Raw genomic sequence first — 27,747 nt, 5'->3', positions numbered from 1 at the left:
CACGTGCCTGCTCACGTGCTCCCAATCCCGAGCAGTCTCCTGCTCCCTCTCCCGCCGCTTTGCCATTGGCCAAAACTGGGTCAGGCTCCTCCCATCTGCTGCTCTGCTATTGGCCAAATCTAGGTCAGAGCCCCACCTGCCCCATGGCAGGCGCACATGACAGAACGGGAAGGGCGCGGGACGGGGGAGCTGTGTTTGCAAATCTCGGGCTGCTGGGCTGCCGATTGGAAGAGAAGGGCGCCCTTAGCTCCGCCCATTGGGCCCTCGCGGCTCCTCCCACTTCGAATGTTGCAAAAGGAGGGGGGAAAGACCCGAAGACAGTTGCAAAGTGCTTAGAGGAAAGTAACTGGAGCAATTTTTGTTTATATGTAAAATTTTTTATTAAAAAAAAAAAAATTGGTTGTAGATTCGCATTTGGGGGAAAGCCGGAGCGAAGGATTCTGGAAATCGGCAGAATCTGCTTTCGGTTTCCCTTTATTTTTATTATTATAATATAATAATACTGATTAATAAAAGGAAGGTGCGAAGAGGTTCCCCCCACTCGGATTCCCTCACTGCCTGCGGAGAAGACGGGGTCTCCCCTCCCCATTTATAGATCACGGACATCCCTCTTCCAGCCTATTTAGGATCTGACTGGAAGAAAAAGCAGCGGAGATCACCCGTCGCTGCCGCTGCTGCAACTGCGAGATCCTTAGCAAAGGGATCGCCTGGGCATTTTGGATTTGCTGACTTTTCCGTTTTCCTTTGGCGCCTTAAATCTGCTAAAGCTCGCCGAAAGCTGGTGACTTTTAATTCTAGGGGAAATAATTTTGTTCGAGCAAGATTGGAAATACAACCCTCCCGTTCCCTAGGGAAATCTCGTTGGATCTTAGGAACTCTTTACTCCACCCCGCTCCACATTTTCCAATAACTTCATCGCAAATATATATATATATATATATATATATATATATATTTCTTTTCTTTGCCCATCTTTTGGGGAGATCTTCCTCAGAGCCGGTTGGCTGCTAAATTTGGATCGGAGTGAGGCAAGGTGGGGGCCATCGCCTGCCCCTCCGGAGGCTTGTTTCCAGGCTGGTAGCAGGAGAAAGAGAGAGAGAGAAGACAGCCTCCTCCTTTAAAATAAAATAGAAAATCCCACCCCAAAACCTACACCTCAACTTCCTTTTCCAGTCGAGCATCTAATCGGTGAATCTCCCTCGGGGGTATCTGCTGCTGTTTTCCACAAGGACCTTTTGTTTTTATTCGCTGTCCCCTGCTCGACACCATAGAAGAAGGGCGAAAAAAGCAATTTTCAGCGGTGGGCACCTCCTGGATCTTCCTGCTGCTGCCGCTTTCGCTATGGCCCGCCCAGCCACCCAAAGTAGCCCGGCTCCTAGCCCCATGCTCGCCTCTCCTCCTTTGGGACTAGCCACCCCGAGCTCCGCGATGGTCAGTCTCAAGAGTCTCCTTCAGGGACCGGTCAAAAGTCCCGACCGCCGAGGGGCCAAGGACCTTGGCTCATGTGAGTGATACCTCTTCGATCCTCCCATGCAATCATTCCTCCACCTGGTTCCTCCTTTGCTTGCCTGTCCATCTCTCCCTAAATGTAGATATTCATGTACTTAGCTCCGTGTTTCCTCTATACATGCATCCATTTTCTTGCTGCTGGTGGTGTTTTTTGTATTAATCTTCAGGGCACTGCAGAATCTTCCCTAGAGTTTGCCCTTGAAACGGCTGGGTCACTCTTATTCCCATTTCACAGATAGGGAAGCTACTGAGGCAGGGCTGTCATCCTTAGCAGAGGCAGGATTTGCATATTTGCATAGGAGTCTGCCTAGCCAATCATGTCTCCCCTGGGCTACCATAGAGGCCATCCTTCTACTTCATACATCTCCCAGGCATCCCATAATATTAGTCCGGGCCTCTCTGTCGTTTTTGTGCCATTTCATTTCATAAATGTCTGCCTTCAGTGGAAAAAAGAGTTTTGAGGCAGTCTAAAGACAAGCAGAATTATTGGCACATAAGCTTTGGTCTGCTCAGTCTTTAAATTCATCCTATAAATGTCCCTCCACCTGCCACCCCATCCATCTCCCCACCCCATAGTTTATCTCTCAACCTGTATTCACCCCCTTTAGAGCTGCCTCCTTGTCCACCTGGCTTTTCACACCATCCACCTGCCTTATATCTGTCTATAGGTCCCAACCTGCACACACTTGTCCAATGCTCTTATATAAAAAAAACCTGAGCCATTCCTTCCCTCTTTTAAAAAAAAAACAAAAAAACCATAACAAAATATGTGAGTTGCAAAGACCTGCTCAGACTCAGGGCCCCTGGAAAGGGAAGTCCTTCCTATGAATGATATGCAGTGATATTTATATACTCTTGTCCTCCCTCCCCTTCTATCCAGATGGCCTTCAGAGCCTGAACATTCAACTTGCTTTCATTTTGGGCTTTTCCATCTCGATTGCGGGGGGAGGGTGAACTGTGTTTGCTTTCAATGCGGCATTGTTAATTCTTTCCATCCGTGAAATGTTCCTTCTCCTGGGTTGTGAGTTCCAATCAAAATGCATTCATTCTAAATTGGGAAGGCCCCATGCAATGGGTTCATGTAGGCCCCACATATGCATAGGGACAGACCCATGTTTAATTCTGGATGGGATGCCACGGAAGATCTGGAAGGAGGTCGAAATCTAGTTATTGCAGGAAGGGCCTGGGACCTAGGCGTTCTGGAGAAAGAAGGTAAATGCCTTTGGTGGCGTAAGATTTAGGAGGAGCCACGGAGCCTGAACTCCTGGCATGTTTGGGAGAGGAGGAGGGGCATTAGGGGCAAGACAAGTTTGGGGGCCAGGACTTCTAGATATATGAGGCAGGGGACTTCTATAGGTGGGATAGCTCGGTCGGTAGAGCATGAGACTCATGATTCCAGGGTTGTGGGTTCAAGCCTCATTGTTGGGCAAAAGAATATTGCGTTGCAGGGGGTTGGGCTAGATGACCCTTGGAACCCATTCCAACTTTACAATTCTATTATAATTCAATTGCCCCTACCGTTGCGGTGCGTGTGCATTTCAATCCCGGGTTGCTTTTCTGCCCCTTGGGTGTTTGGCAAGATGGGCAGCCGGTTTTGATAGATCTAAGCAAAACAATGACAGAGAGAGCGGGCTGGGGAGGAGACGGATAGGGCCTGTCAGGTTTTCTGGGAGGGGAAGCTGTTGGAAAGGGAGGGGGGCGGACAGAGAGGCGAGCTGCCCAGGACTCCTGGGTTCTGTCGGGCAATGCGGTGCCGAGTGCGAAGGCTGCGTGCGTCCCGGATTCCGAGGGTCGGGAGGGGGAGCTTTGGGGAGCCCGGACGCCTGGGTTCGCTCGCTGCTGCTGCTGCTGCTGCTGCTGGAGAGGTGCCAACTCGCTAGGGTTTTCCAGGGTGATCCACCAAGCGGTGTCTCTGGACATGCGCACAACCTCTCGTGCGCGTACACACACTCACCCAAACACACACACACACACACACTCTCGCATCTGCTGGCTGGCAGCAGTAAATCCCTTAAAGCTGCACACAGCCTGGCCACGGGACGCAGCAGGAGGGAGCGAAACGTGCGCGCGGGCGCTGCTGTGGCGCTTCGCCCCGGGAAACACTCTCGCAAGACTTTTTCGCACGAGCGAGCGAGCGGGCAGCGAAGGGCAAGGCGGGAGGAGGAGGCGGCGGCGGCTAGGACACCGCAGGGGCACCCAGGGTGCCACCCGGGGTCAACGCCCCACGGAGGGAGAGGGGAAGAGGGAGGTGCACCAGGGTGGCGAGGAAGCTGCCAGCCACAAGCTGGCATTTGGGTTCTGGCCGGCGGACAAGATGGGAGGCGGACACACCGACACGGACGGTGGGTATCTTTGCGGGCACTTTTTGCGGGGGGGGGGTGATTGGCACCCTGCGGCCGGGGTGGGTTTCCTGTGAATTCAGGCATAGCAGGTGGGCATCTCGGACTGCCAGAGACTTGTTTCAGGTTTTTTATTTCAGTTTGATTATATTGGTGCCCGTCATTAAGATGGGCAGAGTGTATATAACTTTGGGGGGGGGGTCTTGCATCTTGGGCATCCTGCCACCCGTCCTGCAAGGGTGCCATTCGCACACACACATAAACAAACGTGTTTGTGCACAGGCACTCTTGACAGATTTGTTTGGGTGCTGACTAGTCTTGGCCACCCCAGTGTTATTGTTGTAGGTTTGCCCCCCACCCACCCAAAAGAAGGACCGAGTTTTGCTTCTCCTCCTAGTGCTGAATGTCAATCATTCCTCTTCGGAACAGAAAGTAAACTGATGTCCTGCTTGAATAGGCTCCTGCTGGCTCCAGCCATTGAGAAACTCGCCTGACCCTGGTTACTTTGAGGTTGTTGTTGTTGTTAATGACCACTCTCCAATGCTTTGGGCGGCTCGATCCTGAGCACGTTTTACTTGGAAGCAATTCGTCTCCAGAAGGGTTAGTAGTCTGTGGCACCTTTTAAAAAGTTTATTGTGGATATCAGTTTTATCAGATACACAGAAATGGACTCTGCTCCGCAAAAGCTTATGGGCACAACAAATGTCTTATCTGTTCAGGTGTCAGGGGACCCTTGGTTGTTCATACATGGAAGTAAGCTTTATAAATGCCCGTTGGCTTTACACCTGAGTAAACATGCCACTGGCCACAGACTGATAGAGATGCAATTTCATTATATTATTCCTGGTGCGTTTTGCAACTTGCAGGTGGCTTTCCTTTTCACAACAGCCTCCACAAAGCTGAGTGTTGTTGTTCCCATTTCACAGTTGAGGAAAACTGAGACTTGAGTTTTGGTAGCCTCTTTGATTGGTCCCTAAACTGATTTTATATGTTTTTGATCTGTTTTGGATTTTTAAAAAAAAGTTTTTATCTTGTTTTGCCACCCTTGGAGAGAAAGGGTGGGATATAAATTCAATAAATAAATAAATAAATAAATAAATAAATAAATGACCCAGGCTTTGAATATTTGACTCATAACTCCAAATATAGCTTTATATCATTTGGATAATATTGACTGTGGCAGGAGGAGTGCATTCAAAGATTACCAGGGGTGGGCAGGGCAATACTAGGAAGTGGTGAGGAGTACTTTGGACCACGTTTGTGAAGCTAATACAACTGAGGGGCAAAGTCAACAGTGGTGACAAAATGCATACGGTTCAATTCATTTACTACATTGTTCTACATATTTTATTGTATAATTTCAACAGTTGTATTTCTGCCTGTGTCATGTTCCTCGCAACTCATAATCCTCATGAATAATATCTTCCCCTCCTCCACTACTTCCTTTATCTTTGCAATAGACCTGACAAGGTAGTTAATAATATTCCCATTTTACAGATGAGGATAACTGAGGATTAAGAACTTGCCCAAGGCCGCCCCGGTGACTCCAATGGCTGAGCCAGGATTTGAACCTGAATCTCGGATAGCCTATCGTCTGAGTCTCTCCGACTCTTTGGTGATAGTTGTTTGGGGGGTGGGGTTCATTGGAAGAAAAGTGGAAGAGGGTTGTGGGGTGGATTTGGAGTGGATCAGCTGCCAGGGTTGGGGAGCTGCGCAGTAGGCAGCCGTGCACAGGCTTCGCTTGATCTGTGGGGCGTTGTGGGTGACTCGCCCAGTTTCGGGGTGCCAGGCTGGTGTCACCGCAGGAGGTGTCAGCTGGGCCCGGACTTCTCTCCCACGTGTCCAGGCAGAGTCAGGGCTCAGGTATGGCGTGCCACTCCCAAGCCTGCCTGAGCCTCGTGCAGGGGGGTGGGGCGTCTTCAGGAGAATCCTGGCCTGTAAACCACAAGAGCCCTCAAGCCTTCAGAGACCTAGTGAGGGGTGGAGGGGGTGATGGTGGCAGTGGGTTCTTCCGAAGTGCATGGGAAAGAGGGTGACCTTGGTTAAAGAATGGAGGCAACCCGCTGGAACAAATAGTTCCTGGCTGAAGACCTCTGGAATTGTGGGACGAAAGGAAATCTGCAAGTCTGTCCCCTGATTCCTGGCCGCTCACTCCCAACCTTAGCTAAATCTCCCTCTACCTTGATCTTCTATAAGATTTGATGCTTTATTTGCTTTTATATTTGTTGGAAGGCACCCAGTCAGATGGGCAGGGTACAAATATGTTGTTGTTGTTGTTGTTGTTGTTGTTATTATTATTATTATTATCAATTATTATTATTATTATTATTATTATTATTATTATTATTAACAATTGTTGTTGTTGTTGTTGTTATATAATGATAATAGTTGTTAACAACAACAACAATAATAATATATTGCAAAAGAGGCTGGACTCCTTCTGTAATCTGAGCACTGTGGGGGAGCGAATCTAATGATATGACCCCGAACTCCTGGGTCCTTTAGTATGGGAGCACAACCTAGTGAGCTTAGAATGAGGTGAGCTCTAGCAACCGGGGTCCTTGTGGCATCCCCTGGGTGGTGGGGATGGGCACCTTCTCAACACCAGCGCAGAAGTTGCCAGTCAGATCTGCCCCCCAGAGAGCACCAAATGCTCCCTCCCCACACTGATGCCCACACCAGGATCACCCGGCGGCTGCTGCTGCCGCCCCACCCAAACCAAAGAGGAGCGAGCTGGAGGGATTCAGGCAGGCAGATGGGCTGAGCGAGCTCCGAGGGCGCAGGAGAGTGAGAGCCCAATCAAGCGTGGCTGAGCATGGGGTCATCTGGGGTGAGGCAAGCGCTCACGTTTTTTTTTTTTTTGCTGGTGAATGGCATGCAGGCCTCTAGGGCTGGAGAGATAGGGATGGGGCCCAGGCAGGTTTCGGCAGCCTCCGCAGCTCAAAGATGCGGACTGCCGCATGCTGCAGCCACCCATCCCCACAACACGCATCTCTCCCAGCCATCTGGCCCTCTCATTGGCAGCCTGTCCTTTTTCTTTGCCCACCCACCTGCACAGCCTGCCTGCGCCTATAGAGGAGGACCGTGCAGAGTTTATGTTTGAGCAGAACTGTTTTGTCTGCTTTGGGCCCTTGGGCTGTGAGAATGTAAGGAAGTGATCAACACACCTGGGAGCCCCGTGCAGGAACACCCACCCACCACACATGGAAGGCATACGACTTCACCCGAAGAATCCTGGGAACTGTGATTGAAGGTCGCTGGGAATTGCAGCTCTGCGAGAGATAAGCTAGAGTTCCCTGGGTTAATGGGGGGAAGTGGTGTGCTTTAAACGTGTGTTGTGTACGCAGCCAGCCCCACACTCAAGTGCCAAACTCTGTCCTGGGTTGCCTGGGGCTGTCTGGATTCAGAAGGTGGCCAAGCCCAGAGACTAGAAGCAACTGCCTCGACACTCTGGCCTTTTGCACTTTGCACCCGTGCGCGTGCCCAGGGATGCCTGAAGCTCCCCACGTCAGCAGTGCTGGGTGTTGTATTCCAAGTGCACACAGCTATGTACATAAACATTAAGTTTTGCTGATCTCTCATCCTTCCTTGTGCAGTGGAATCTTTTGCTGTTTACGTTGCAAAACCCTTAGAATTGCAAAGTTACGGCAATCACAGACTTCAGAATGATTATTTTCCTCCTTTTGTCCATCTTCCCAATCCATCTCCCCAGTCCACTTCCATGTCAGCAGTGTAACATTGTTCGGTTTCCTTTATTCCGCTGGCCCTGTGCCGTGGAAAACCTGCACACACACAGAAGACTCGTAGATTTCCGCTTTCTTGGCTTCTGGCCTCTAGGTTTCTGCCCCTAGATGCTTCTCAACCTATAACCTTCTTCCTTAACCGGAGCTTCTCCTCCTGCCCCCTTTTCTGCAGGTGTCATCAAAGACAAGGAACGCAAAATGGAGGATGACCTGAGCATTTCGCGCCCTGGCCAATGCGCCTACCTGGGCTCCCTTTTGTGGGAACGCACATTGCCCTACAACGAGATTGAGTATGTTGACTTGGACGAGTTTTTGCTGGAAAACGGGCTGCCCCCGAGCCCAGCTCACCAGCCCTTCTCGCCGGGGAGCCAGCCCACGGCCTCGCCTTCCAGTGGGGTGGTGGTGGACCTTAGCCGCCCGGCATCTTGTGCGTCGTCCTCTTCCATCTGCTCCTCGTCTGGCGAAGGCCTAGTGGGTAGCGATTACGACCATCACAGCAGCAGCCAGACAGGTAAACTGTGCTGTACTTTGGGTGTGAGGGTGGTGCTGGTGGGGAAATGGGAGTCAAAGTGACTGCTGGCATTTGTCGTTCCTCCCCTTGGAAGGAGCTGTGAGAATATCAACTCACCAGCTTCCCTTGTTTCATATAACTTTGTTTACGCTCCAAGCTCCTTGCGTTTCTGAGCTGCACACCTATTAGGTTTTAGCTGTATGTTTGCAAAGAGAGTCGTGATAGGAACTGGAGCTCCCATTCTGAAGACACTCAGTTGACTCTGCGAAATAGCTCTTGGGTTTCAAGGCTAAAAGGTGTTTTTACAGTCTAATAGTGGCTGCAGTGGAACAAGGGTTATATTGTAGTACCCCATTCACTTCAAGGTCAAGGGCAAACTACATGTTACACAGAAGTGCATGGAACAAAATGAAAAGCAGACTGAGATTTTGGGTGGAGAGGCAGGAGAGAAATGTGTGTTTGATTCTCTCCCTTCCAGCCTTTTTCCTGTCCTTCCCACCCCCTCTGCTACCTGCTTTCAGGCTACGTGCACCAGTCTCTCCTTCTATTTGTCTGACAAAAGTACCGGTAGTTATTGTGTTATGCCTTGGAATAAATTATGCAAAGCATGCAGTGTTTACTCCAAGTGCAAAATTTAGCCTACCTATTTGGATATATTTTTATAGGGGGGGGGATACCTCTGAGCACACACCACTTTGGATAGGAGGAGTGAGCAGTTTCTAGAGCCCTCCCTGTTTGGGAGGGCAGTTTCATGTTCCCTCCCTGGTTGCAGAGAAAATTGAGTTTCTAATCTCCTCCCTGATTGCAAATAGTTTTTCAATCCCAGCTTCTCTGGGTTGCAGTGGCAATATCAGTGGCCCCCTTCAGGCTGCTGCAAGAATTGCGCTTCCCTTCTCCTTCCTAAGGGACGCGGGTGGCGCTGTGGGTAAAAGCCTCAGCGCCTAGGGCTTGCCGATCGAAAGGTCGGCGGTTCGAATCCCCGCAGCGGGGTGCGCTCCCGCTGCTCGGTCCCAGAGCCTGCCAACCTAGCAGTTCGAAAGCACCCCCGGGTGCAAGTAGATAAATAGGGACCACTTACTGGTGGGAAGGTAAACGGCGTTTCCGTGTGCTGCGCTGGCTCGCCAGATGCAGCTTTGTCACGCTGGCCATGTGACCCGGAAGTGTCTCCGGACAGCGCTGGCCCCTGGCCTCTTAAGTGAGATGGGCGCACAACCCCAGAGTCTGTCAAGACTGGCCCGTACGGGCAGGGGTACCTTTACCTTTACTCTCCTTCCTAGTCCCCTGTTGTCTGATGCCCCCATTAAATTTTGGTTAAATAGTTATGTTTGCAGCAGATGTTTAATACACAAACACACCATTGCAGAAAATAAAAGCAAATTTTGCTCTGTTTGGATTTAGTCCCTTCCTAGTTTGCAGAAGCAGATCAGATGGTTTCTACCCAGTTTAGATCACAAGTATTAAGAATTTCAATAGGGTCCTCCATGCATTTTTTGTTGCAGAGAGTGCAGAAGGAAGGTTGCAGAAGTTCTGAAGCTATACCAGGTGTGGACCTAGTTGTTTGCCTTGGATGAGAGCTTCATGGGTACGCTAGGATATTAAAGAGAAAACTTTGGGGTGCAATTTTATACTATTTATAAGAGTTATAGGGACGCAGGTGGCACTGTGGTGTAAACCACTGAGCCTTGGACTTGCCGATCAGGTCGGTGGTTCGAATCCCTGCGGCGGGGTGAGCTCCTGTTGCTCAGTCCCAGCTCCTGCCAACCTAGCAGTTCAAAAGCACGTCAAAGTGCAAGTAGATAAATAGGTACCGCTCTGGCGGGAAGGTAAATGGCATTTCCATGCGCTGCTGTGGTTTCACCAGAAGTGGCTTAGTCATGCTGGCCACAGGACCTGGAAGCTGGCTGCAGACAAACGTCGGCTCCCTTGGCCAGTAAAGCGAGATGAGTGCCTCAACCCCAGAGTCATTCGCGCCTGGACTTAACTGTCAGGGGTCCTTTATATGTTATAAAGATTTGCAATTTAATGCTTGTGTTTAAAAGGTGTGGGGAGTCTTTGGCCCTCCAGACATTACTGAACTACAACTCCCACCAGGCCCAGCAAGCACAGCCAGTCATGATGGGAGTTGTAGTTCAGCAATATCTGCAGAGCCAAAGGGTCCTGCACCTGGTTACTTTCATTATTTCATGTGTCAACTTTAACATCTCATGTGTTTTAGAAACCTGGACTTTGTGAGATGGTTGGGTGGGAAGGGAATTGTGTTTTCGTTTTGGGAGGGGGCTCCCCACCTTCTAAAGTTGCCAAGCGCTCCTAAAACTAACTTTTCCACGTCTTGAAAATACTGGATGCTTTCCCTGAAGCTGAAATACTATATTTTCAAACTGTCCCTTTGAGTTGCAGTAATTACTGATATTGTTCGGATTACCGCCTCCAATGTGTGCATTGGATTTCGGTGGGGAGGGCAGGCTAATGTGGGTTTAAGCTTGAGAACAAAATAGACAGTGCTCTGAAAGTTACCTGCTACCATTTAATACTTACTGTCCCTTTTCTGCTTTCATTTACAGTTGTGGTTTTTGGTGCGATTTGGGAAATCGCAAGAGAGGAGGGTGGATATCATGAGATGTTTGGGTTTTGTTTGAAACGCAGAGTTGGGAGACTAGCGCTTGTGGTTTGTGGAGAGAAATATCGGGAAAACAAGGTAGTGGGACGACTTTGACGCCATCCTTAGTGAAGTACAGCGGGACGCTTGGGATCCGTGCCCTCGTGGCCCCAGTGAGCACTCCAGAGAAGGTCTTCTTACCAGAGACCTTCCTTCCCAATGGTACCTCCTTGAGCTAGCAGTGGGCAGCGTAGACTTTGCTGGTGGCAAAAGGTGACGTAAAATGCAAAGGAATTATGTTTTTCACAGATGTAAGTTGGGTAAATCTGGGTGCCCCCCCCCCTTGAACCATAAAGCTTTACAGGGTATTAACAGAGGGCCACCCACCTATGTCCCCATATTTCTCCCCAACTTTTTCCTCCCACCCTACTCTACAAAGTACAGTGTTTGCCACTGATCTAATCCAGACACCTGGACACTCAATACTTCCCCCCCACTCCACCCCACTAACTGCTGCACCCTGCCCAGAGAACCCAGGAGTCCTAGAGACCTCTGCTAAAAGTACTGCACCCTCTCTTCTTCCAAATCATTTGTTCTCTTCCCTCGCTCCCTCAACCTTCTGTTCCAGAGAACCCAGGAATCCTGAATACCCATAGACCCCCCTCCCCATATCTCCCCACAGGAGGTCACCAACACCCATTCAAGTTCACTAGACGCCCCCCTTTCCCTTCTGGAGAACCCAGGAGTCCCGGACACTCGCCTGTACATCCCCTTCCCCCACATACGGATCCTGGATGTCAGCGCCTCGAAGCTCCCCCATGAGAACCCAGGAGTCCTGGACAGTATCTTCTGCCCACGTACACCGATCCCCTCCCCCCACTGGATCGCTCCTCCTCCTCCTCCTCGTTCCTAGCAATCCTGAATACCAACAGCCTCAGGTTCCCTCCTCCTCCTTCTCCTCCTTAGACACGCAGAAGAATTCCAAATAACAACATCTTTCTCCACCCCCCCTTGCATTAAAAAAAAAGAACTCAGGAATTCTGGATTCCCTCCTGCCCCTTTCCAACAATTCCGGGGGGGGGGATATTGAATGCCCACCCCCGCGGCGGCGGGGGGGGGGAGGCGCTCTCTCGTGTGCCTGTGCGCGTGCACACGCGCGCTCCTTGCCCGCCCGCCCGGCGCGGCGGCAGGCTGCGGGGAATCCCGTGTCTGCTGCTGGGCGCGGAAATCCTGCGCTGCTGGCTCCCGCCTGGGAAGCCCGGTCTCGTGTCTGCTGCACGGAGCCTCCTGCTCCCGCTCACGTGCCTCGCCCTGCTTCTGCGAACACATGTCGCGGCTCGGCTCCTCTCGCTGCCAGCTGGCAGGCGGCCCCCTTCCTCGGCGCAGGGCGGGGCCAGCGGGCACGTGGGGATGCGGTGTGAGAGGCGGCGCTGCTGCAGCAGCAGCCCGGGAGGAGGAGGAGAGGAGGAGGAGGAGGTGGAAGCGGGTGCTGCTGCTGCTGCTGCTGCTTCGGGGCCTCTCGCGGAACGGGGGCGGCAGGGGGCGTGGGCCTGTGGGTGGCCGGGTGGCCGCCTAGCCCGGCTGGGCAGGTTGGGCCGGAGGGAGGCGCGGCCACGTAGGACGCCTGGGTTCTGCGGGAGGCGGGAGTAGGACTCCTGGGTTCCCCCTGGAGGGGTGGGGGTCCAGCGAAGGGGATCAGATTCTGGCTTCCTTCAAGGAGAGGTGGGAGGGGAGATCAGGATTCCCGGGTTTTTCCACATAAAGAAGGGATTCTAGGGGGCGGAGGGTGTAGGACCCGGGGGCGGGTTCTCTCTGGGGAGTTGTGGGGTCCCCCAAGGACGGGGTGTGTGTGTGTGTGTGTGTGTGGACTCCAGGGTGTTTCAGGCAAGTCGAAACCCCTGTTTTTTTCCGGGGTGCGTGTGTGGCGCCTAGTGGGTGGAGCGTTGGGCTCTGGAGTTTCTTGGTTTTCCAAGGAAAGAAATATGGGGGGGGGGCACAGGACTCTTGGGTTCTTCAAGAGGAGGGGGCAGAGGGAACCAGGATTGTGGGTTTCCTCAAAAGGAGAGGGCTGTAGTAATGGGAACAGGAGTAGGAGGTTACAGTGGCGTAGCGTGGGGGGTGCAGGGGGGGCCGGCCGCACTGGGCGCAACATCTGGGGGGTGCACTCGCACTAGCAGCTCTCTGCCCCTACTAAAATCCACGAGTTAGGGGGCGCAAATTACTTGCCTTGCCCCGGGTGCTGACAACCCACGCTATGCCACTGGGAGGTTATCCAAGGAAAGAGGGGTTTTAGTGTTTCCTAAAGGGAGCGGGGATTCCGGGGTCCTCTGCGGGTGTTTTTTTGGCGGGGTGGGGGGGGGGGAGATAGGTGGTAAGTGTATAGGAGTTAAGAGAGATCTAGTTGAGGGTGGGACATATGACTCCTGAATTTTCTGAGGGGACAGGTGGGGGTGGATGACCTTGGGAGAAGGTGTTCGATATCCCAAGTTTTCTGAGGGTGGGGGCATGAGAGCCAAGGGATCCGGAGGGTGGAGCTTAGTGATATTGGGGGGGGGGGAGAATGATGGGAAGGCAGACGCCTGAGTTGAGGGGAGATGTGGGGACCCTGGTCTCTGAGGAGAGTTGCAATGTTTCCTTTATTGGTCTAGATCAGGGTTTCCCCAGCTTGGGTCGCCGGCTGTTTTTAGACTACAATTCCCATCATCCCTAACTAGTGGGTCAGGGATGATGGGAATTGTAGTCCCAAAACAGCTGGAGTCTCAAGTTGGGGAAACCCTGGGCTAGAGCTTCCTGGGCTTGCTCTTGTGTACTTGTCTGCTTTGCCCCAGCAACCCCAAGCGGCTTAGAGGGACGGCCATTTGCCTCCTCAGAGTTGCCTTGCCTCCCAGTTCCACGATGAGCTTTTTCAAAGCGGTTGTCACTTGTGAAATGGTTGTCTGGATCCACTCTCTCTTATGCCTCGTTCCCCCATCTGTTAGGCATTTAAACAGATTGGCGGGGCCCACGTGGCTAGCTGGACACCGCATACTGCATAGTGCTGTTCCCAAAACGGCCTTGCAGTGCCGTTTAATCCTCAGAAATTTCCCAGCCCCTCTGCGTGTCTCTAATCCCCATCATGTGTGCAGCTGCAGCTGCCTGAGCAGCAGCAAAGCCCTGTGTCCCCAATTCACCGTTCCACTTCTCAAGAAGACACACAACCCTACAGCCCTCCTCCTGAAAGATTCTGCAGAGAAAATAAAAACAATGGGGGTGGATATGTACATAATGCAATGTCTATAACATATGGATGTGCATGTGTGTTTGTGTACAAAGGACTCAGTAGAGGTTACAATGGAAGTGTGGGGCGGACCAGCCTGCAGATAGCTAGTTGTGGGTGCTGCTGCCCTCTTGCGGGTTCTCTTTATTTGTGAAGCTCACCTGGATTTCTCCTTCCTCCACACCCATTCCAGGTCCCGTAACACCTGTGTCCCGAAGCACGCCCAGCCCTGTGGACCCTGAGGGCGTGGAGGTCCTCATGAACTTTGACCCTGACCCTGCCGACTTGGCGCTGTCGAGCATCCCGGGGCACGAGACCTTCGACCCCCGCAAGCATCGGTTCTCCGAGGAAGAGCTCAAGCCACAGCCCATCATGAAAAAGGCACGGAAAATACAGGTCCCGGATGATCAGAAGGTGAGAGAGGCGCAAAACGCACTGATCTTAGAACAGTATTTTAAGAGATTTTCCTTGGATAATATCAAATGCACAGGGGAGCCTGTGTTGCGTCAAATGCTATTGGACTACAGCTCCTGTCATCCCTGACCCTGACCATTGGTCCTGCTGGCTGGTGGGAGTTGGGAGGCCAGGAACATCTGGAGGGCCACAGGTTCCCGAGCCTTGATCTCTGCTTTGTGTGCAAGCTCCTCCCTACATTCCCCAATGTAGCTGAAAAAAGCTTGGGTGCAGGTGGTGGTTTTTAATTTGGCCCTTTATATCCAAATTCAGCAAACGGCAAGTTTAAAAAAGTCACAACAAAAAATAACTAAACTTAGCAATGAAAACAAAACAGTGTCATAATTGCAGCTCGTTAAATTAATACCCCGCCTTTCTTTCAAAGTGCTCAAGGCATCACTCCTGGTTCTTTTCCCCTTCCACTCAACTCTTTTATTCTCACAGCAACCCTGTGAGGTAGGAGGCCTGAACGTGGCTCTTCCTTGCCCAGTGTTGTAGCCCAGGGACAGCCAGTGTGGTTTCACTCCAGGGCTTGTTGAACTACAACTCCCATAATATCTCACCACTGGTGGTTATTCCGCAGCACTTTAACTACACAACAGGGGACAGGTTGCTTTCTTAATTTTCTCTTTAAAAGGTTGGGCCGTTTTAAGTAAGATCGAAAAGTTTGGGGAATTGACATTTGTTATTATATTACTTGTTTAAACTACTTAGCATTATTATTTAACATTTTCTAAGCTCTTTCCTGTCGACTGATACCCGATAGCCAAGGTTACGGTGTACCAGCTGTGACCCTGCCCACTGTGGCATGTGTCGCTCGACAAGATTTGGGTGGAATCCGCTGGTGTGAGTGGGCAGAGCTAGGCTTGCTGCCCAAACCCTCCCATTTTCGACTGCATGCTCTACAGAGCTGCAATCTCCAGAGATTGTTAAACCAATCAGTCCCTACTCACAGGGGACTCTGGGAATAAGAGTCTTCTAATAGCTCTCTGCACCCTCAACAAACTACAGCTCCCAGAATTCCTTTTTTGGGGGTGGGGTGAACCATGACTGTTTAAAGTGGTATCACAACATTTTTTTATTTTCTGAAATAAAGTAGCGTTTTAAACACATAACGTGAATGTGGCCTGAGAAAACAGGCTAGGCAAAACATCCCTGTTCCCCCAGCACCTGTTGGCCATCTGCGCCAACCGAGTGTGCGCAGTGACTGGGGTGATGGAATAAGAGCTTGCCCGCAATATCTTTGCTCATCTTTGTTTTTAAAGAATAATCAAACAGCTGCAAAACACCCCTTCTCACCACCTTTCCTCAATAGTACTCAACAGCATTCCCTAACAGTATTCTATAACTGTACACACTTGATCAACTTAAATACAGTTTTCAAACAATCAGTTTACCCTACCACAGCACTGCATTCGGTGCAATAGGTAAACTCTCCCTGCTAATTAGTTAAATTGTTAAGATACCTCAGGTGTGCTGAATTGTCGAAAGCTCACAGATGTGCTGCCATGCAGATTATAATTACACACACCTCTGAGTAGCACCATTGACCACATTAATATCAAGAAAACCCAACAACACCATGGTCCCAGCCGCTGCTTTTTAGGAGACAGGCAGACAGATGTGACACCCCAGTGTAATGCCTTTGACCCAAAATGCCTGCCTGAAGGTTGGTTTCCACCACCAGGGGTTTTGGTGGCAGGGCTAGAACAGTGAATTTCTCTCTGGGGTTTAGCGTTTTTTCATGTGCCAGCTGCAGGGTGACAATGTTATGGGCGGGAGAGAGGCTGTCTGGGAAATGCACTGCTGGGTACAAACCTGTTTTCTGAGCTGGCGGGTATGGAGGATTGTCTGGCATTGTGTGTCTCCAAGGCAAGTAGCGTGTCCATGCATATTTTGTCAAGCGGTGACAGGAAAGGGTGTGTCCGCGCATGCATGACCGTGCACGTGCTCTTTCAAGAAGTATGTGTGTTCTTTTGGGGAACGTCAATCTCTGTCCGAGATTCCAGAACGATGTGTTGCCACCAATATACAAAGATAGATAGAAAGAGACACAGAAATGCACTTTGCCAAGAGACAGAATCTGGCCTAAAGTCACTAACTGAGTGTTGTGGCTGTGGGTAGATTCGAACTCAGTCCTCTGTGTGCTACATCACCACACCAGGAGCAGTAGTCATACTTACTGGGATTGGGGAGGGGGAGAGTTGTAGTTCAGCTGCATCTGATGGGGCAGAGGTTCCCAACACCTGACCTATAGCATTTGCACCTCTCTCTTTAGCCAAAAAGAGAAGACATTTCCTGTCCTCAGTTTAACATCTAAAAAATAAGTCACAAAAGGAAAAATGGAAGGGGAGGGGAAAGAAAGCATACTCAGGCACCAAATCTCAAAGAGTTCTTACTAAGACTAGTTGGGATGCAATCAGTTCCAAGATGCTGGGGTAGAATGGGCGCTAGTAGGTGACAGATTATTATTATTTATTAAATTTGTATACAAGGTTCATATGGAGAAATGCAGGAGAAAGAGCAAGAAGCAGCTTGAAATACCTCTGCTGCTCTTTTCTTTTGATTTTAGCATAGGAACATGCAAGGCCTGCAAGCATGTCATCAAAGTTAGCAGCTTTCCTGCCCCTTCTTGCTTATATTAAGTCCAGAACACCGTATGAAGGCAAGTAGTACAGCCGCCCTGCTGGAACTAAGCAAGCTTGCCCCTGTTCAGTGCCCAGGTGGACTATCGCCTGGGAATCATGCAATAATAATAATAATAATAATAATAATTAATAATAATATTACTTACACCCTGCCCATCAGGCCGGGCCTCCCCAGCCACTCTGGGTGGCTTCCAACAGAATATTAAAAACATGATAAAACATAAAACATTAAAAACTTCCCCTAAGCAGAGCTACCTTCGTATGTCGTCTAAAAGTCAGATAGTTGTTTATTTCCTTGACACCCTCTGCCTGGTTCCCTGTATGTAGCTTCACTTCTCACAGTGAGGGAACCTCCAGAAGGCCCTCGGGGATGGACCTCTGTGTCCTGGCTGAACAACGGGGGTGGAGAGCTTTGAGCTCCCTGGACAAAAAGTAGATTTATTAAAATAATAAACAGCAATTTGTGGCCTCCAAAAGAGAGCCGACTCTTCACAAGCCCACACTGACCTGTTTCGTTTTGTTTCTCCTACCTAGGACGAGAAATACTGGAACAGGCGGTACAAGAACAACGAAGCAGCCAAACGCTCGCGGGATGCCCGCCGCCTGAAGGAGAACCAGATCACGGTCCGGGCAGCCTTCCTGGAGAAGGAGAACGCCGTCCTGCGCCAGGAAGTGGCCAACATCCGCCAGGAACTGACCCGTTACCGCAGCATCCTCTCCAAGTACGAATCGCAGCACGGCACCTTGTAAGGCCCGCGGCAGCAGACGGCTGCGCTCTTCTCCACCGCTCCACCGCTCTGACGCGGTGGGGCCACCCTGGTTTTTCAACCCTGACCCCCGTCTTCCCGAACCGGGCAAACAAATAATCAAACAACAGATGTTTGGAATAAGGGGAAAGGTCCCGAGACGGACGATTCCCCACGTGCGGGGACTGCCGTGCTCCAGGTACTCGACAGAAGGGATAAGACTTCCTGGGTTTGGCCTGAGCTGACCCTCGCCAAGAAAAAGGGCAGTGACTTGGGAGACGTTGAACTGGGCATCGTAGGCACACGAGACACACCGCGAACACACAAGGGCTCTGTAGCACACTGGAAGATGTATTACACACACACACACACACACACACACACACACACACACACATGTGCACACAGTACCCATTCTCTCTCTCTCCACGTACATGCTAGAGTTTGGTTCGTTGGCAGACTTTTCTCTCCAAACGGCAGAATTCAGCCCCAGATTGCTGCAGCTACTCACCTCTGCTTGCCCTGTTGTGGCATTTGGCTCAGTGACACAGTTGGCCCAAGGAGGCATCAGGGTGCCTGTGCTTGCTTGCTTTTTTCTTCCGACAGCATCGCTTTTCAGTGGACATTTCTTCTTCTTCTTCTGCACACAATTCCTTCGACTCCTTTCTCATTTTTCTCCCGTCGACTCTTTCGTCAGGGTTGGTGGGGAAGGACACGAGAAGGCTGCAAAAGTGGACCCCCACCCCTGAGCCGTTCTGGGCTCCCATCTCGCAGCGGGTATCGAACCACTACGCCCTCCTCCCGCTGCACCCTTTGCAAAGAGAACTTAGAGGAGGCCTGGCACCCTGAGAAAAAAGAGGACACAGGAACGTTGTTTTTCTCTCTCTTCCTTTTGATACCAGTAAACGTCAAGACTTCTGCCTGCGAAATGCCAAATTAGAAAAAAGAAAAGAAAAAACGGGTTGTGCACTCAATATTTTTTTTCCACAATTGGACAAAAGGGGCTTTGTGTCAGAGGGCAGGTGTATGGGTTGTTAGTTGAATGATTACGATTATCTTATTATTACTATTATACCTGTTTTTAGTTAAAAGGCAAGTGATGGTTTCTGTTATTTTCCCCCCTTCCACCACACCATACCACACTTTCCCTCATGTTTTGTGTCCAACACTGTCGGATGTACGTCATATGTATAGAAACTAAAAGTAAAAGAAAAACGAAAAACACAGAACCTCATTGGTGACCCTCCATAAATATGAACATATATATAAATATATATATAATTTTCTCTTTTTTTGTAAAGCAAAAAGTATATATAGAGGCTCCAGGAGAGACTTGAGAGATTACAAACTATGTTCTTCTTAACTGGGGAAAGGATGGTTCTTTCGTACAGAAAGTGAATGGGGGGGGGTAAGGGGGAGGGGGGGAATACGGTATTTTTATCTCCTTTTGGGGAGGTTCCTAGTCTTTTTAATTTTCCATGTAACAGTGTTGCTGAAGACTTTGGGGGATGAAACCACCGGACTTGACGGAAGGCTTTTATTTCGAAAGGATGTTTACACAGTTGTATACCATGAGCAAACTAGGAATAAAGAAAGACAGGATTTTAAAAAAAGAACGAACGAAACCCGAGATCTTTTGTGTCGTTTGTATTAACCTTTCTGTGCGCGGCTCAGATTTTACCAACCTAGTGCCTTCCTCTTGCTGTACTACAAGTCCCATCAGCCTCAGCCATTTCTGGGGTTCTTTGGTCCACTCATTTACGGAAAGGTGTCGTTTCCCTATCATTTGCTAATGTCCTGCTGTAACAGGTAAAAGGAGACTTAAAGGAAAACAGCTACGTTAATTGGTGGGAGAGGAGGAGGAACCCACTAGCATTCTGTGCAAAGACAACTAAATTCTGCAACTTGTGCTGATTTGCACATTCCTGTCTATTTTGCAGCAGAGATTGGGCTTCAGGCATTCAGAGCAGGGGACAAAGAGGCAGAAACACAGGGAAGTGCATCGTTCTAAGTGAGACTATTGGTCCATCCAGCTCCGTATTGTCTACAGCAGGGGTTCCCAAAGAGAGGTCATTGAACCACCAGTGGTCTGCAAGCTTCATTCAGGTGGCCTGTGATGTGTGTGGCTGCAGTTGAAGATGGGAGAGGGTACATTCCTGTGTTCAAGATTCCTCTCTGCTTCTAATCGTAATTCTGTTGCTTATAGCAATAGAAACACAATTAAAACTTGCGCATCTATCTGGTACAGGGCATTGCAGTCGCTGCAACAAACAGATAAAACCATTAAGCAGCCCTCTGCTATTCTCAAGAGATCCATGGTGGAGAAAGTATTAGGAACCACTCGCCTACACTGACAACAGCTCTCCAGGATTTCGGACCGGACATTCCCAGCCTTACCTAGAGTTGCTGGACACATGCTGCCTGCAGGCCAAGTAGATGCCCTGCCACTAAGCTGTAGCCCATCAGCATCCTCTAAAAAGCCCAGCTTGCCCCTATCACCAGCTTCCGATGTTTCATTAGGCCAGGGGTGAGGAACCTGTGGTCCTCACGTTGGACTCCCAGCTCGCATCACCCTTAGCCAGCTTGGTCAGTGATGATGGGCATTGTAGTCCATCTGGAGGGCAAAAGTTTCCCACACCTGCCTTACAAGATGGAGCAAGCCTGCGTAGGAGTTGTTGGGCCTTCAGTTCCCAAACTGATTCTGCAAACCACCTTTGTGAGGAGACCTTGTATTAAGGTTGGTGTGTATAAATTGAGAGAGACTGGTTTTCTTTTTTATGTGTTATTTTATTATTACATTTATATCATGCTCAGAGGTGGGTGGGTGGGCAGTGTCTAGAGCAGGGTTTCCCAAACGTGGGCTTCCAGCTGTTTTTGAACTACAGTTCCCATCATCCCTGACCACAGATCCTGCTAGCTATGGATGATGGGAGTTGTAGTCCCAAAACAGTTGCAAACCTAAGTTTGGAAAATAGAGCTTATTTGTTGCATTTATATCCCACCTTTTTCTCCAAGGAGCTCAAGGTGGTGTATGTGGCTCTCCCCTCCACCTCAGTTAACACTCCCCCTTGTGAGGTATGTTAAGCGGAGAGACAATGATTGGCCCAAGGTCACCCAGTGAGAATCATGGCTGAGTGGGCATTTGAACCCTGGTCCCCAATGTCCTAGCCCAGCACACTAACCACACTGACAAGAAAGTGCAAATTGCAAGAAGATGTCATCACTGGGTGCTTCTAGATGGGGACCTTGTTTTGCAACTGTGTCACAAAGATCTGATTTTATTTTTCCCCCAATTTCCTCCGTGGCCCACAAGCTTCCTCACTTTCTCATGCCTGCCTCAGCCGAGTAGTATTCATTGCTGCTCTGATACTTGCTGTCCACATAAGTGACTAGAACAGGCTTCCTCAACCTCGGCCCTCCAGGTGTTTTTGGCCTACAACTCCCATGATCCCTAGCTAGCAGGACCAGTGGTCAGGGATGATGGGAATTGTAGTCTCAAAACATCTGGAGGGCCAAGGATGAGGAAGCTTGGACTAGGTATGTATATTGTATTTCTGTTCCTCGGGCTTCGGCCATTCTTTCTGCTACTTTTTTCCATTCTGGGCATGCGTACCACTATTTCTGCACATGTGGGCACACACATTTTTTAAATCCCAGGAAGTGTGCAAGAACAAAGACTACCAGCCTTGGTTATGATGCTTCACACAAAACAGTGGGCAAAATACAAACTTAGAGGGAGGTGGGTGGAGATGTCCATTTCCATTTGTTGTGTTCTTTTTAATAGTAAATACTTGCACAACAGCTTTTGTTTGTTTGTTTAGCCTGCCCGTTCAAAAGTGACGAAAGACTTAGCAAAAGATTTTGCCCCCTCCCCTAGAAGCCTGATAGATGTGTACTGTGATTACATTCTCCATGAGAATCCCTCACATTTTACTGGGTGGTGATCTTGGGGGAAAATAGGCTGCTCTGAAACAGCCATATACCTTTGGCATGCAGCAACACCTCAGTTTTGTGCCTGAGATGGCTGGAGGCAAAATTGTTAAACTGCTCAGGTGAGGAGCGGATGTAGAGATTGAGACTACCCACTCAAACATAAGGACATTTGTCCTGTACCAGTGAGCTTTTGCATAACAGCGACTGCCAATGTATCATGGGAATTCAAGAGCAGGAATTCCCACAAGATGCGCTCGGCTCGCTTGCAGCATGTCCACATGAAACATTTGTACTGATTTTTATTGCTTCTTTTATTTCTTGTATTGCATTGCATTTGAATTTTAAGGAATGGAAACTGCAATACAAGATCAGAAATAAAAGAAGCGATAAAAAGACAGTTCAGAACCATGCAACACCTTGCACAGCACGTTGCAATTGCTGCAACAGGCAGAAAAACCATTCAGTGGTTCTGTCAAGACTCTGAGCAATGCTTGGTGGAGGGGAGTTTGGAAACCACTGACTTTGAGGATTTACCATTGGGCTTAAAATGTTAGAAACAGAGAAAGCACAGGCTGGCATTTTGATATAGATGCTGCCCGGGGGCTGGGTGCACGAGCAGCGCTGATTCCAAAGTAAGCACACTTCTGGATGTGCACTGGGTGGGTGGAGGGTGGATATAATTTAGGACAGACCAGCCACTGATGGCAGTGAGAATATAACATAATAAATAATAGAATCAGATCAGGAAAGGCTGGGTGTAAATGCAGCCAGAAATCGGGAGAGAATATTTACAAATAAGATGCACCAAACCTTCCATAATTGCAAGTGAGGAACACTTCATGTTAAAGATTACAGAACAGAGACTCTGGCTGAGCTTCTACCAGGTCAAACTTCATCACTATGGTCACATCCGCTCCTACCATTTTCTTTTATCTACTTAACAAAATAAATAAATATTTATTTAAGCACTGAGAAATACGTAGGATTTCTGTTTTGGCTTAGTTGCATATGCAGGTGCATAATTGGCGCACGTTCCTTTTGAAAGCAGAGTTTGTCAATTCCTGCGAAAGATTTCTTCATCCAATTCCCACAGTTACCTTTTATGTTTGTGTGTGTGTTTTTTAATGCACCAATTACCACAGCACTGCTGCCACCTGGTGCCCAAAGTGAGACACTGGGAATTTCAGTCTTTCAATGCAGACTTCATTTTGAAGGAAATGGGCACACGATTTGAAGAAGCCCAGTAGTTGTTTGGAGCACCCATCTCTCTCGAGACAATGGAGTGCACCTCCAGGGGCGAAGCCAAGCTGCTGCTTTAACAGCAACAAAGTGACCTTCCCAGGGTGCAGTCCTGGGCAGCGGGTATGGAGGTCCTGGGCTGCGCAGATGACAAGACCCTCATCTCAGCCTCACTGATGAGATCCGAAGGAAAGCAGAGCAACACGTTTGTCACCAGCTTGGCTGCAGGGGTCAGCGGAAGGAGGGCACACAAGGTACCATCCACTCCAGATTCGTGTAGGGGCTACTTCTTAGCCTTTTAATCTCCCAAAGATATTCCACAAGGCAGCAGAGGCGTGTTCCTTCTAGATGAGCTACCTTCCCAGGTTGATGAGCTGCCCCTCACTTCCCTCTACAGCACATGCGAAAACCGCCATCTTGGACTCACTATTGGTCTCATCCCCTCATCTGCCAGAGCCCGTCTTCGCATGCAGGAGAAGCCCCTAACTCACTGAGGGTTTGAGACCCATTGGCTACCCTCAACTGGTTTAGCCAGCCAGTCAAAGCCATTTCCCAGCTTCGAGGAGCCACAGGTGAGCACCAACTGCAGGCTGGGGACCAAAGATGGACAAGCTACCTCAGAAGTAGCAGGTACCACCACCAGAAGTACTACCCCCTCCCTCTAAAACCCCATTCACCCCAAGCTGCCCAATCAGCGGTGGAGGAAGCCGCTTGGGCACCCATGGTGGTGCGCCCAGGGGCGATGCAGGCCGTCCATAGGGCCATAGGGGCAGGGTGCACCACGGGGCCTCCAGAGTCTGCCTGCCTCCTCCCACTCAGCCGCCCTGGGGGGGGGGGGGGAGGCAGCGGGTGGACCGTTTGGGCAGCTCGGAGCCTGCATGCGCCCAAGCCACCGCGTCTCTCCCAGGAGAGACGTGTGGCTCAGGCCTGCTGCAGGCCCCACAGTGAGCGCTGCCCGGCGTTTTGTCACCCCCCCGAGTGGCAACACCTGGGGCAGCCAGCACCCCACCCCTTCCTCTGCCCCTGTGCTCAGTAGAGGCTGTTCTAAAGCATTCCAACTAAGTGATGAGCTATAAACTACCTGCAAGACTTGTCTAAAGTCTTGCAAACAAAGGTTGTGCAAGATCTATCTCCCTATCTGAAGAACAAAGCAGGGTAGTAGTATCTGCCAGACATCAGGCTAATTTAAAGCCACTGTCTTCTACCCACCCAGACCCATGACGAAACCGGTGATTAGCGTAAGAGAAGCTACGGATGGGTCTCCTTCTGCCTGGCCCAGCACAGCTGAATCCCCTGAGGCACTCAGGAAAAAACAAGGAGATGGATATCCATGCTATTGCTTTTATTGCATAGTTTTTGGGAGTTTTATTTTTATTTATTTCATTTTAAACATTTATCTCATTGACAGGCAACACACAGGAGGCAGTTGCAGACATAAAGGTTAACCAGTACAGCACTTCAGACAGACATATAAACAACCCAAACCAAGGCTGCATTTCTCCAGTCAAAGATGCTATGGGCTGCAGCACCCACAGGACATGGGACCTTGGAGGGAGGAAGATGAGGAAAAGTGCAATGAGCTTGGAATGGACACAGTCACAGATCTGATGCACAAAAAAACCACAAGGTTGATGGGGCTCACAGGCAAGGCTGAACATCATTCCCAGGCCAGATCACCACCCCAATTTCTACACTGCAGCCTAAATGATATTAAAATACGCTTACATTTATGCAGCAGTGTTTAGATTTGTGGAGAGGAGGCCAGGAGGGAGGGCAGCTGCAGGGTCAATAAGACAGGGCAATGCATCACCCCTATCCTATTAAACTGCCTACACATCTTTTTTTGTAGCAGCTTGAAGATGTAGACAGCAAATAGTCAAAGGACAGGCCTGTATCTCGAGCCAAAAAAATCTGTTGAGAACAAACAAGCTTTGCTGGTCAACACAGAGCTCTCGCACTGAGCTCAAGCATTAACATTTGCAACTTGGTTTATACGGAAACCATTGGCTATTTTGGATCAAAATGAGGCGTTTTTAAAAGAAGAGAGATAATTTCGGCAGCAGCTTACAAGCTTTGTGCCCTGACAGTCTATTATAGGCAAGTCAGTCCATTTCCCATGTCACAGGGGGCTGGAGTCCCAAAAACTGCAGTTCCCATCATGCTTTGTGCTCGCAAAGATGAGGACTCCAGCAGCAGCATGGGCACCACCTGCTCGTTCCATTGTTGCTGCCATGATCTTCTGTTCCCCTCAAAGATTGCCAAGTGTGTTGTTATCCGGCAAGTGCATTTGGCCACATTTATAACACACTCTTAGACACGCTTACACAGAAGTAAGCCCCATTTAACCCAAACGGGCCTTGCTTCTGGGTAAGTGGATATAGGCCTGCAGTCGTCCCGCCCCCCCCCCCCCCCGCTTTCATTTAGATCCTGCCTTCATCCAAAGAATCATAGAACTGTAGAGTTAGAAGGGAACCTGAGGATCATCTAGTCCAACCCCCTGCAAATGCAGGAATATGCAACTGTCCCATACGGGGATCAAACCTGCAACCTTGGCATTATCAGCACCATGCAGTCAAATGTGGGAGTCTCCAGCTGATCTCCCTTCCAAGTAGTGACCCCAAGGCTGGCTGCTGCATCACATTCCTTCAGAACATGTAGTGGGCCCCTCCCCTAATTAGTTAATCCCACCTTTCCTCTAATTATTTTCGGATAGTGTATATATTATGGTCCCTCCCTACTTTTTTATTCTCACAACCACCCTCTAAAGTAGCTAAGGCTGAGAGCAGGCCATCAGGCAAAGATCACAGAACTTGAGTGGGGGGTTTCAGAGTGATTCTCCCCAATACAAATCTGACCCACTAACTCCTACATCATACTGGTCCCTTTTATCAGGAACCTTTCAATAGGTTAGAATTAGCTGTGTTAACATTTTGCGCAGCAAAGAGTTCTGTGTTGCAAAGCGCACGGCTATCCATCAGAACTCGCTTTCTACAACTTCTTTTAAATGAGTTACGTAAGCTTCCACCCCACAAATGAAACTGACTCAAGCCGCAGTGTGAGGAGGTGGCTGAATATTGTTTGTTCACAGAACCCCAGTCCCTGAGTTTCCTGGCCAGGAGCCATGACAGCTCGACTGATTACGATCTGATTTAGGAGAATACGCCTTCAGACATGCTTCTACCCCTTCACCAACTTCAGGCCTTGCACTAAAAAATAAATAAATCTCCAAAACCATTTGCCATATTTGCCTGTGTTCAAAAACGTTTCTCTGCTATCACAAGGGACTAGAACCTTGGTTGTATAACAACAGCAGTGCTAGAAATCTCAGCCAGTTAAACATGCAGCAGGTCCCAGATTAAAAGACAAAGTCTTGCCTGCCAGTTTATTTTCTCTGAGCTAAGCATTCTTGTGCAGACATGAAGATGTTAACAGTGAGGACGATGAGGTTGAGATGCGACAGGGGATGGTAAGAGCTGTAAGGCAACCTCGTAAACCTCTACCAAACACATGAGTAGCTCAGGGTAAGTTATTAACACCCCAGCACAGATCTATGCATTAAAATTAAGAGCAGCGATTATACAGGCTCCAGAATAAATTAAGAGCAATAAGCAGCTGAATAATTTCTTCCTTGGCATATTTTGCATTCTATTCCCCAACATATATAAATACCAAGCTCATATGCATTACTACTTTGAAGGAGGGGGTGGTATCCTGTGTTCTTCCAGTGGATATATCTGATAACAATTTTTGATGGTTGCTAAGCGAGTGAGGGCAAACCTTGAGGGTTGTATGCTACTAAATTCTGCTCAGACTCGCTGAAATTTATGTCCATAATGGGTGTGAAAAATTGGACACAACCCTGAATATTGCTCCTCCAAGAATTCTGCCCACAAGTCCCGATCCTGAAAAAAACCCAATTTATTTCTGCATTGCTGAACTTCCCTCCCACCAGAACAAAAAGTGTTTCTGAGGGGACAACAGAGTGTGGTGCCGAGTGCTGGAATTGACAGTCACCGGCTGAGGCCCATATCCCAGGAGGGGGATCCAGGGCTCTGCTCCTCCTCGGTGTCACTGCTGTTCTCCCAACCCTCTCCAAGAGCACAACCGGTGACAGGAGCAAGAATAAGTGCCACCCTCCAGCTACATTGTCCTCCCCATTTCGAACAGTGGGGTTTGCGACAAGAAGGACAACCCCCCCCCTTGCGGGATCTGGAGCAGGTGCTGGCGCTGCGAGAGTGAACCGGATCTCCTCAGGGCGATTCTAAAGCTACTCTTCTTGATGCTGGAACAAGTATTTAAAGCTATGGTAATCAAAGTTAAGACTGTGCAACGTTGTAGGAAATATCTGTTTTTAAAGTGCAACAAGCAGCAAACAGAGAAGCGATGCTTCCTAAGACACTGCCTATGAGGTAAGCCACAAATAGATATAATATACATTTAAACGGGGTGTGGGGAAAGAGGTGGCTCAGGGCCCACGGAAGCAAGTGTTCCGTCTTGTAACCAGGCAGGCTGGGTGAGGGTTGTGGCCTGCTGCGTGCCTGAGGTCATCTCCCGCTGCCTGTTTTTGCAGTCCCAGGCAAGCAGCAAAGTTTGGTGAGGGCCCTGGAAGTCCCACACAGGGCTGGTGAGCTGCAGAAGCTGGGTGGCTCTGCACAATTGTTATCTGGACAGTAGAAAACCCTCTCAAGAGACAATCGTTCCTTGCTTCGTGGCCCAGCTTAATACGGCTGTGAGCCTACGCTTTCATACATTGACACACACAGTTCTGTCGTCC

General features: G+C 49.6%; 1 protein-coding gene across 2 annotated transcripts; it reads left to right on the top strand.

Moving 5' to 3' along the window:
- Positions 1-283: 283 nt before the first annotated feature.
- DBP (D-box binding PAR bZIP transcription factor) lies at positions 284-19,426 on the top strand. 2 transcript variants are annotated; one of them, XM_079951064.1, is made up of 4 exons: positions 284-1,504; positions 7,764-8,102; positions 14,148-14,368; positions 17,590-19,426. In XM_079951064.1, exons 1-4 carry the CDS (start codon positions 1,342-1,344, stop codon positions 17,803-17,805), a joined length of 939 nt encoding a protein of 312 aa, XP_079807190.1. In that variant the 5' UTR covers positions 284-1,341; the 3' UTR covers positions 17,806-19,426. The 2 variants fall into 2 exon arrangements, with proteins under 2 accessions (XP_079807190.1, XP_079807189.1); XM_079951063.1 differs by lacking the exon at positions 284-1,504 and adding an exon at positions 3,421-3,851.
- Positions 19,427-27,747: the final 8,321 nt, after the last annotated feature.

Source organism: Podarcis cretensis, assembly GCF_951804945.1.
Source record: "Podarcis cretensis genome assembly, chromosome: 13".
Classification (NCBI taxonomy): domain Eukaryota; kingdom Metazoa; phylum Chordata; class Lepidosauria; order Squamata; family Lacertidae; genus Podarcis; species Podarcis cretensis.
This window is presented reverse-complemented; position numbering and strand designations above follow the sequence as displayed.